At 45.3% G+C, this 11,005-nt stretch overlaps 1 protein-coding gene across 4 annotated transcripts in view; it reads left to right on the top strand.

Moving 5' to 3' along the window:
- Window positions 1-11,005, top strand: part of LOC106586061 (collagen alpha-3(VI) chain) — a 48,173-nt gene that overhangs the window by 523 nt on the left and 36,645 nt on the right. For all 4 annotated transcript variants that reach the window (XM_045707914.1, XM_045707913.1, XM_045707912.1 and 1 more), the window contains exons 2-15: window positions 137-733; window positions 843-1,454; window positions 1,762-2,361; window positions 2,498-3,094; window positions 3,204-3,815; window positions 4,123-4,722; window positions 4,859-5,455; window positions 5,565-6,176; window positions 6,484-7,083; window positions 7,220-7,816; window positions 7,926-8,537; window positions 8,845-9,444; window positions 9,581-10,177; window positions 10,287-10,898. In XM_045707914.1, the coding sequence (XP_045563870.1) occupies window positions 137-733; window positions 843-1,454; window positions 1,762-2,361; window positions 2,498-3,094; window positions 3,204-3,815; window positions 4,123-4,722; window positions 4,859-5,455; window positions 5,565-6,176; window positions 6,484-7,083; window positions 7,220-7,816; window positions 7,926-8,537; window positions 8,845-9,444; window positions 9,581-10,177; window positions 10,287-10,898 (8,445 nt within the window). The remainder of the gene's footprint in view (window positions 1-136; window positions 734-842; window positions 1,455-1,761; window positions 2,362-2,497; window positions 3,095-3,203; window positions 3,816-4,122; window positions 4,723-4,858; window positions 5,456-5,564; window positions 6,177-6,483; window positions 7,084-7,219; window positions 7,817-7,925; window positions 8,538-8,844; window positions 9,445-9,580; window positions 10,178-10,286; window positions 10,899-11,005) is intronic.

Raw genomic sequence — 11,005 nt, 5'->3', positions numbered from 1 at the left:
GTATGTGTCATCACTGTTAATTGAGAGTCAGGAAGTGTTAGTAAAATGTCAGCTGAGTCTTAGAAAGGACGGTTTAATTTGACCACAAGCCCCACATTTCAACAGTCTGATTGACATAATCTATTTATTTTCTCAGTTGATCATGACACCTCCAGAAAGGATGTGGTATTCCTTGTGGATGGTTCTGATGGCACAAGGAATGGATTCCCAGCAATGCGTGATTTTGTTCAGAGAGTAGTGGGGAAACTCAATGTGGGAGGAGACAAAGACCGCGTTTCTGTTGTCCAGTACGGTAGAGATCAAGAAGTTCATTTCTATCTGAACACATACACCACAAAGGAGGACATTCTTGACACTGTCAGAAGTCTGAGGCACAGAGGAGGTAGACCCCTTAACACTGGGGCAGCCCTCCAATACGTACGGGACAATGTCTTTACTGCCTCCTCTGGAAGCAGAAGCCAAGAGGGCGTCCCTCAGATGCTGATACTGCTGAGTGGGGGAAGGTCCAGTGATAATGTTGACATACCAGCTTCTGCCCTGAAAGAGAGTGGGGTCTTGATCTTTGGCATTGGAACCAGAAATTCCAGCAGAGAGGTTCAAAGGATTGCCACTGATCCTAGTTTTTCCCAGTCTGTTTCTGAATTCTCTGACCTCCCCAGCGTCCAGGAGCAGTTTTTCTCCTCACTCATAACTGTACAAGTTGAGGCCACACCCATAACCCCAAGAGTCATAGGTAAGAACGGATGCGTTATCTAGGACAACTAAAGCAACACACATATTTCAGTCTCAGGTTCATTGAAGCAATGTTAACATATTTTCTGTTTTGTTTCTGAAACTCTTAGTGGACCAAAGCATTGCCAGAAAGGATGTAGTATTCCTGCTGGATGGTTCTGATGGCACTAGGAATGGCTTTCCAGCAATGCGTGACTTTGTTCAAAGAGTGGTAGAGAAACTCACTGTGGAGGAGAACAGAGATCGAGTCTCTGTGGTCCAGTATAGCAGAGAATCAGAGGCCCACTTCTATCTGAACACTTACACAACAAAGGAAGACGTTGTGGACACCGTAAGAGGCCTGAGGCACAAAGGAGGGAGACCCCTCAACACTGGGGCAGCTCTCCAGTATGTCAGGGACAATGTCTTTATTGCCTCCTCCGGAAGTAGGCGCCTTGAAGGTGTTCCACAGATTCTGATACTGCTGAATGGTGGAAGGTCCTTTGACAATGTAGATACACCAGCGTCTGCTCTCAAGGAGCTTGGTGTCTTGGTGTTTGGAATTGGAACAAGGAGCTCTGATAGCAGAGAATTACAAAAAATATCCTATGACCCCAGTTATGCTCTTTCCGTGTCTGAATTTACTGACCTCCCCAACGTCCAACAGCAGCTTCTTTCTGCTATGAGCACTGTCATTGTACAGGTCACAACCATGACACCAACAGTAATACCAACAATACTAGGTAAGAAAAATATGGTTTTGATCAGTTCCATTTGAGTCTCTTATATCAGGATTTGAGTATTAGATAGCTTACACATTTTAGGTAGATGCCTCCTGTGGCCTTTCATGTTGGATTTATTTCATACCTCTGTAGGAATGTTCTCTATGATAGCACTCAGTCCAATGCACACATTGCCACTTTCTTTGAATGGCTGTTTGAGATTAGGGAAAGGGATGACTTTCATGTGATAGAAGAAGCTTTGTCCTGTTTTTCCCTTACCTATGCAACATTTAATAAAACTATTTTTCTGAACATTCACATTCTCTAGTTGAGAGTCAGGCTCCCAGGAGGGATGTCGTGTTCTTGCTGGATGGATCTGATGGCACTAGGAGTGGATTCCCAGCAATGCGGGACTTTGTTCAAAGAGTAGTGGAGACACTCGGTGTGGATGAGAACAGAGATCGCGTGGCTGTGGTCCAGTACAGTAAAGATCCAGCAGCCCAATTCTATCTGAACACATACACAACAAAAGGAGAGATTGTCAACACTGTAAGAGGTCTGAGACACAAAGGTGGGAGACCTCTTAACACTGGAGCTGCTCTCCAGTATGTGAGAGACAATGTCTTTACTGTCTCCTCCGGAAGTCGACGCATTGAAGGTGTTCCACAGTTACTGATTCTGCTGAGTGGTGGAAGGTCCTTTGACAATGTTGACACTCCAGCTTCTGCTCTGAAGGAGCTTGGGGTCTTGATCTTTGGAATTGGAACAAGGAGCTCCGATAGCAGAGAATTGCAGAGGATATCACATGATCCCAGTTACGCTCTGTCTGTCTCTGACTTCACTGACCTTCCAAACATCCAGCAGCAACTTCTGTCCTCGGTGGAGGCAGTTGTTATTGAGGTTACGCCAGAATCGACAACAGATTTAGGTATGTGTCATCACTGTTAATTGAGAGTCAGGAAGTGTTAGTAAAATGTCAGCTGAGTCTTAGAAAGGACGGTTTAATTTGACCACAAGCCCCACATTTCAACAGTCTGATTGACATAATCTATTTATTTTCTCAGTTGATCATGAAACCTCCAGAAAGGATGTGGTATTCCTTGTGGATGGTTCTGATGGCACAAGGAATGGATTCCCAGCAATGCGTGATTTTGTTCAGAGAGTAGTGGGGAAACTCAATGTGGGAGGAGACAAAGACCGCGTTTCTGTTGTCCAGTACGGTAGAGATCAAGAAGTTCATTTCTATCTGAACACATACACCACAAAGGAGGACATTCTTGACACTGTCAGAAGTCTGAGGCACAGAGGAGGTAGACCCCTTAACACTGGGGCAGCCCTCCAATACGTACGGGACAATGTCTTTACTGCCTCCTCTGGAAGCAGAAGCCAAGAGGGCGTCCCTCAGATGCTGATACTGCTGAGTGGGGGAAGGTCCAGTGATAATGTTGACATACCAGCTTCTGCCCTGAAAGAGAGTGGGGTCTTGATCTTTGGCATTGGAACCAGAAATTCCAGCAGAGAGGTTCAAAGGATTGCCACTGATCCTAGTTTTTCCCAGTCTGTTTCTGAATTCTCTGACCTCCCCAGCGTCCAGGAGCAGTTTTTCTCCTCACTCATAACTGTACAAGTTGAGGCCACACCCATAACCCCAAGAGTCATAGGTAAGAACGGATGCGTTATCTAGGACAACTAAAGCAACACACATATTTCAGTCTCAGGTTCATTGAAGCAATGTTAACATATTTTCTGTTTTGTTTCTGAAACTCTTAGTGGACCAAAGCATTGCCAGAAAGGATGTAGTATTCCTGCTGGATGGTTCTGATGGCACTAGGAATGGCTTTCCAGCAATGCGTGACTTTGTTCAAAGAGTGGTAGAGAAACTCACTGTGGAGGAGAACAGAGATCGAGTCTCTGTGGTCCAGTATAGCAGAGAATCAGAGGCCCACTTCTATCTGAACACTTACACAACAAAGGAAGACATTGTGGACACCGTAAGAGGCCTGAGGCACAAAGGAGGGAAACCCCTCAACACTGGGGCAGCTCTCCAGTATGTCAGGGACAATGTCTTTATTGCCTCCTCCGGAAGTAGGCGCCTTGAAGGTGTTCCACAGATTCTGATACTGCTGAATGGTGGAAGGTCCTTTGACAATGTAGATACACCAGCGTCTGCTCTCAAGGAGCTTGGTGTCTTGGTGTTTGGAATTGGAACAAGGAGCTCTGATAGCAGAGAATTACAAAAAATATCCTATGACCCCAGTTATGCTCTTTCCGTGTCTGAATTTACTGACCTCCCCAACGTCCAACAGCAGCTTATTTCTGCTATGAGCACTGTCATTGTACAGGTCACAACCATGACACCAACAGTAATACCAACAATACTAGGTAAGAAAAATATGGTTTTGATCAGTTCCATTTGAGTCTCTTATATCAGGATTTGAGTATTAGATAGCTTACACATTTTAGGTAGATGCCTCCTGTGGCCTTTCATGTTGGATTTATTTCATACCTCTGTAGGAATGTTCTCTATGATAGCACTCAGTCCAATGCACACATTGCCACTTTCTTTGAATGGCTGTTTGAGATTAGGGAAAGGGATGACTTTCATGTGATAGAAGAAGCTTTGTCCTGTTTTTCCCTTACCTATGCAACGTTTAATAAAACTATTTTTCTGAACATTCACATTCTCTAGTTGAGAGTCAGGCTCCCAGGAGGGATGTCGTGTTCTTGCTGGATGGATCTGATGGCACTAGGAGTGGATTCCCAGCAATGCGGGACTTTGTTCAAAGAGTAGTGGAGACACTCGGTGTGGATGAGAACAGAGATCGCGTGGCTGTGGTCCAGTACAGTAAAGATCCAGCAGCCCAATTCTATCTGAACACATACACAACAAAAGGAGAGATTCTCAACACTGTAAGAGGTCTGAGACACAAAGGTGGGAGACCTCTTAACACTGGAGCTGCTCTCCAGTATGTGAGAGACAATGTCTTTACTGTCTCCTCCGGAAGTCGACGCATTGAAGGTGTTCCACAGTTACTGATTCTGCTGAGTGGTGGAAGGTCCTTTGACAATGTTGACACTCCAGCTTCTGCTCTGAAGGAGCTTGGGGTCTTGATCTTTGGAATTGGAACAAGGAGCTCCGATAGCAGAGAATTGCAGAGGATATCACATGATCCCAGTTACGCTCTGTCTGTCTCTGACTTCACTGACCTTCCAAACATCCAGCAGCAACTTCTGTCCTCGGTGGAGGCAGTTGTTATTGAGGTTACGCCAGAATCGACAACAGATTTAGGTATGTGTCATCACTGTTAATTGAGAGTCAGGAAGTGTTAGTAAAATGTCAGCTGAGTCTTAGAAAGGACGGTTTAATTTGACCACAAGCCCCACATTTCAACAGTCTGATTGACATAATCTATTTATTTTCTCAGTTGATCATGAAACCTCCAGAAAGGATGTGGTATTCCTTGTGGATGGTTCTGATGGCACAAGGAATGGATTCCCAGCAATGCGTGATTTTGTTCAGAGAGTAGTGGGGAAACTCAATGTGGGAGGAGACAAAGACCGCGTTTCTGTTGTCCAGTACGGTAGAGATCAAGAAGTTCATTTCTATCTGAACACATACACCACAAAGGAGGACATTCTTGACACTGTCAGAAGTCTGAGGCACAGAGGAGGTAGACCCCTTAACACTGGCGCAGCCCTCCAATACGTACGGGACAATGTCTTTACTGACTCCTCTGGAAGCAGAAGCCAAGAGGGCGTCCCTCAGATGCTGATACTGCTGAGTGGGGGAAGGTCCAGTGATAATGTTGACATACCAGCTTCTGCCCTGAAAGAGAGTGGGGTCTTGATCTTTGGCATTGGAACCAGAAATTCCAGCAGAGAGGTTCAAAGGATTGCCACTGATCCTAGTTTTTCCCAGTCTGTTTCTGAATTCTCTGACCTCCCCAGCGTCCAGGAGCAGTTTTTCTCCTCACTCATAACTGTACAAGTTGAGGCCACACCCATAACCCCAAGAGTCATAGGTAAGAACGGATGCGTTATCTAGGACAACTAAAGCAACACACATATTTCAGTCTCAGGTTCATTGAAGCAATGTTAACATATTTTCTGTTTTGTTTCTGAAACTCTTAGTGGACCAAAGCATTGCCAGAAAGGATGTAGTATTCCTGCTGGATGGTTCTGATGGCACTAGGAATGGCTTTCCAGCAATGCGTGACTTTGTTCAAAGAGTGGTAGAGAAACTCACTGTGGAGGAGAACAGAGATCGAGTCTCTGTGGTCCAGTATAGCAGAGAATCAGAGGCCCACTTCTATCTGAACACTTACACAACAAAGGAAGACGTTGTGGACACCGTAAGAGGCCTGAGGCACAAAGGAGGGAGACCCCTCAACACTGGGGCAGCTCTCCAGTATGTCAGGGACAATGTCTTTATTGCCTCCTCCGGAAGTAGGCGCCTTGAAGGTGTTCCACAGATTCTGATACTGCTGAATGGTGGAAGGTCCTTTGACAATGTAGATACACCAGCGTCTGCTCTCAAGGAGCTTGGTGTCTTGGTGTTTGGAATTGGAACAAGGAGCTCTGATAGCAGAGAATTACAAAAAATATCCTATGACCCCAGTTATGCTCTTTCCGTGTCTGAATTTACTGACCTCCCCAACGTCCAACAGCAGCTTCTTTCTGCTATGAGCACTGTCATTGTACAGGTCACAACCATGACACCAACAGTAATACCAACAATACTAGGTAAGAAAAATATGGTTTTGATCAGTTCCATTTGAGTCTCTTATATCAGGATTTGAGTATTAGATAGCTTACACATTTTAGGTAGATGCCTCCCGTGGCCTTTCATGTTGGATTTATTTCATACGTCTGTAGGAATGTTCTCTATGATAGCACTCAGTCCAATGCACACATTGCCACTTTCTTTGAATGGCTGTTTGAGATTAGGGAAAGGGATGACTTCCATGTGATAGAAGCAGCTTTGTCCTGTTTTTCCCTTACCTATGCATCGTTTAATAAAACTATTTTTCTGAACATTCACATTCTCTAGTTGAGAGTCAGGCTCCCAGGAGGGATGTCGTGTTCTTGCTGGATGGATCTGATGGCACTAGGAGTGGATTCCCAGCAATGCGGGACTTTGTTCAAAGAGTAGTGGAGACACTCGGTGTGGATGAGAACAGAGATCGCGTGGCTGTGGTCCAGTACAGTAAAGATCCAGCAGCCCAATTCTATCTGAACACATACACAACAAAAGGAGAGATTCTCAACACTGTAAGAGGTCTGAGACACAAAGGTGGGAGACCTCTCAACACTGGAGCTGCTCTCCAGTACGTGAGAGACAATGTCTTTACTGTCTCCTCTGGAAGTCGACACATTGAAGGTGTTCCACAGTTACTGATTCTGCTGAGTGGTGGAAGGTCCGTTGACAATGTTGACACTCCAGCTTCTGCTCTGAAGGAGCTTGGGGTCTTGATCTTTGGAATTGGAACAAGGAGCTCTGATAGCAGAGAATTGCAGAGGATATCACATGATCCCAGTTACGCTCTGTCTGTCTCTGACTTCACTGACCTTCCAAACATCCAGCAGCAACTTCTGTCCTCGGTGGAGGCAGTTGTTATTGAGGTTACGCCAGAATCGACAACAGATTTAGGTATGTGTCATCACTGTTAATTGAGAGTCAGGAAGTGTTAGTAAAATGTCAGCTGAGTCTTAGAAAGGACAGTATAATTTGACCACAAGCCCCACATTTCAACAGTCTGATTGACATAATCTATTTATTTTCTCAGTTGATCATGACACCTCCAGAAAGGATGTGGTATTCCTTGTGGATGGTTCTGATGGCACAAGGAATGGATTCCCAGCAATGCGTGATTTTGTTCAGAGAGTAGTGGGGAAACTCAATGTGGGAGGAGACAAAGACCGCGTTTCTGTTGTCCAGTACGGTAGAGATCAAGAAGTTCATTTCTATCTGAACACATACACCACAAAGGAGGACATTCTTGACACTGTCAGAAGTCTGAGGCACAGAGGAGGTAGACCCCTTAACACTGGGGCAGCCCTCCAATACGTACGGGACAATGTCTTTACTGCCTCCTCTGGAAGCAGAAGCCAAGAGGGCGTCCCTCAGATGCTGATACTGCTGAGTGGGGGAAGGTCCAGTGATAATGTTGACATACCAGCTTCTGCCCTGAAAGAGAGTGGGGTCTTGATCTTTGGCATTGGAACCAGAAATTCCAGCAGAGAGGTTCAAAGGATTGCCACTGATCCTAGTTTTTCCCAGTCTGTTTCTGAATTCTCTGACCTCCCCAGCGTCCAGGAGCAGTTTTTCTCCTCACTCATAACTGTACAAGTTGAGGCCACACCCATAACCCCAAGAGTCATAGGTAAGAACGGATGCGTTATCTAGGACAACTAAAGCAACACACATATTTCAGTCTCAGGTTCATTGAAGCAATGATAACATATTTTCTGTTTTGTTTCTGAAACTCTTAGTGGACCAAAGCATTGCCAGAAAGGATGTAGTATTCCTGCTGGATGGTTCTGATGGCACTAGGAATGGCTTTCCAGCAATGCGTGACTTTGTTCAAAGAGTGGTAGAGAAACTCACTGTGGAGGAGAACAGAGATCGAGTCTCTGTGGTCCAGTATAGCAGAGAATCAGAGGCCCACTTCTATCTGAACACTTACACAACAAAGGAAGACATTGTGGACACCGTAAGAGGCCTGAGGCACAAAGGAGGGAGACCCCTCAACACTGGGGCAGCTCTCCAGTATGTCAGGGACAATGTCTTTATTGCCTCCTCCGGAAGTAGGCGCCTTGAAGGTGTTCCACAGATTCTGATACTGCTGAATGGTGGAAGGTCCTTTGACAATGTAGATACACCAGCGTCTGCTCTCAAGGAGCTTGGTGTCTTGGTGTTTGGAATTGGAACAAGGAGCTCTGATAGCAGAGAATTACAAAAAATATCCTATGACCCCAGTTATGCTCTTTCCGTGTCTGAATTTACTGACCTCCCCAACGTCCAACAGCAGCTTCTTTCTGCTATGAGCACTGTCATTGTACAGGTCACAACCATGACACCAACAGTAATACCAACAATACTAGGTAAGAAAAATATGGTTTTGATCAGTTCCATTTGAGTCTCTTATATCAGGATTTGAGTATTAGATAGCTTACACATTTTAGGTAGATGCCTCCCGTGGCCTTTCATGTTGGATTTATTTCATACGTCTGTAGGAATGTTCTCTATGATAGCACTCAGTCCAATGCACACATTGCCACTTTCTTTGAATGGCTGTTTGAGATTAGGGAAAGGGATGACTTCCATGTGATAGAAGCAGCTCTGTCCTGTTTTTCCCTTACCTATGCATCGTTTAATAAAACTATTTTTCTGAACATTCACATTCTCTAGTTGAGAGTCAGGCTCCCAGGAGGGATGTCGTGTTCTTGCTGGATGGATCTGATGGCACTAGGAGTGGATTCCCAGCAATGCGGGACTTTGTTCAAAGAGTAGTGGAGACACTCGGTGTGGATGAGAACAGAGATCGCGTGGCTGTGGTCCAGTACAGTAAAGATCCAGCAGCCCAATTCTATCTGAACACATACACAACAAAAGGAGAGATTCTCAACACTGTAAGAGGTCTGAGACACAAAGGTGGGAGACCTCTCAACACTGGAGCTGCTCTCCAGTATGTGAGAGACAATGTCTTTACTGTCTCCTCCGGAAGTCGACACATTGAAGGTGTTCCACAGTTACTGATTCTGCTGAGTGGTGGAAGGTCCGTTGACAATGTTGACACTCCAGCTTCTGCTCTGAAGGAGCTTGGGGTCTTGATCTTTGGAATTGGAACAAGGAGCTCCGATAGCAGAGAATTGCAGAGGATATCACATGATCCCAGTTACGCTCTGTCTGTCTCTGACTTCACTGACCTTCCAAACATCCAGCAGCAACTTCTGTCCTCGGTGGAGGCAGTTGTTATTGAGGTTACGCCAGAATCGACAACAGATTTAGGTATGTGTCATCACTGTTAATTGAGAGTCAGGAAGTGTTAGTAAAATGTCAGCTGAGTCTTAGAAAGGACGGTATAATTTGACCACAAGCCCCACATTTCAACAGTCTGATTGACATAATCTATTTATTTTCTCAGTTGATCATGAAACCTCCAGAAAGGATGTGGTATTCCTTGTGGATGGTTCTGATGGCACAAGGAATGGATTCCCAGCAATGCGTGATTTTGTTCAGAGAATAGTGGGGAAACTCAATGTGGGAGGAGACAAAGACCGCGTTTCTGTGGTCCAGTACGGTAGAGATCAAGAAGTTCATTTCTATCTGAACACATACACCACAAAGGAGGACATTCTTGACACTGTCAGAAGTCTGAGGCACAGAGGAGGTAGACCCCTTAACACTGGGGCAGCCCTCCAATACGTACGGGACAATGTCTTTACTGCCTCCTCTGGAAGCAGAAGCCAAGAGGGCGTCCCTCAGATGCTGATACTGCTGAGTGGGGGAAGGTCCAGTGATAATGTTGACATACCAGCTTCTGCCCTGAAAGAGAGTGGGGTCTTGATCTTTGGCATTGGAACCAGAAATTCCAGCAGAGAGGTTCAAAGGATTGCCACTGATCCTAGTTTTTCACAGTCTGTTTCTGAATTTACTGACCTCCCCAGCGTCCAGGAGCAGTTTTTCTCCTCACTCATAACTGTAAAGCTTGAGGCCACACCCATAACCCCAAGAGTCATAGGTAAGAACGGATGCGTTATCTAGAACAACTAAAGCAACACACATATTTCAGTCTCAGGTTCATTGAAGCAATGTTAACATATTTTCTGTTTTGTTTCTTAAACTCTTAGTGGACCAAAGCATTGCCAGAAAGGATGTAGTATTCCTGCTGGATGGTTCTGATGGCACTAGGAATGGCTTTCCAGCAATGCGTGACTTTGTTCAAAGAGTGGTAGAGAAACTCACTGTGGAGGAGAACAGAGATCGAGTCTCTGTGGTCCAGTATAGCAGAGAATCAGAGGCCCACTTCTATCTGAACACTTACACAACAAAGGAAGACGTTGTGGACACCGTAAGAGGCCTGAGGCACAAAGGAGGGAGACCCCTCAATACTGGGGCAGCTCTCCAGTATGTCAGGGACAATGTCTTTATTGCCTCCTCCGGAAGTAGGCGCCTTGAAGGTGTTCCACAGATTCTGATACTGCTGAATGGTGGAAGGTCCTTTGACAATGTAGATACACCAGCGTCTGCTCTCAAGGAGCTTGGTGTCTTGGTGTTTGGAATTGGAACAAGGAGCTCTGATAGCAGAGAATTGCAAAAAATATCCTATGACCCAATTTATGCTCTTTCCGTGTCTGAATTTACTGACCTCCCCAACGTCCAACAGCAGCTTCTTTCTGCTATGAGCACTGTCATTGTACAGGTCACAACCATGACACAAACAGTAATACCAACAATACTAGGTAAGAAAAATATTGGTTTGATTAGTTCCATTTGAGTATCTTATATCAGGATTTGAGTATTTGATAGCTTACACATTTTAGGTAGATGCCTCCCGTGGCCTTTCATG

The sequence above is a fragment of the Salmo salar genome, chromosome ssa25 (assembly GCF_905237065.1).
Source record: "Salmo salar chromosome ssa25, Ssal_v3.1, whole genome shotgun sequence".
Lineage (NCBI taxonomy): Eukaryota > Metazoa > Chordata > Actinopteri > Salmoniformes > Salmonidae > Salmo > Salmo salar.
The sequence above is the reverse complement of the archived record's forward strand: the minus strand, read 5'-3'. Positions and strand labels throughout refer to the sequence as shown.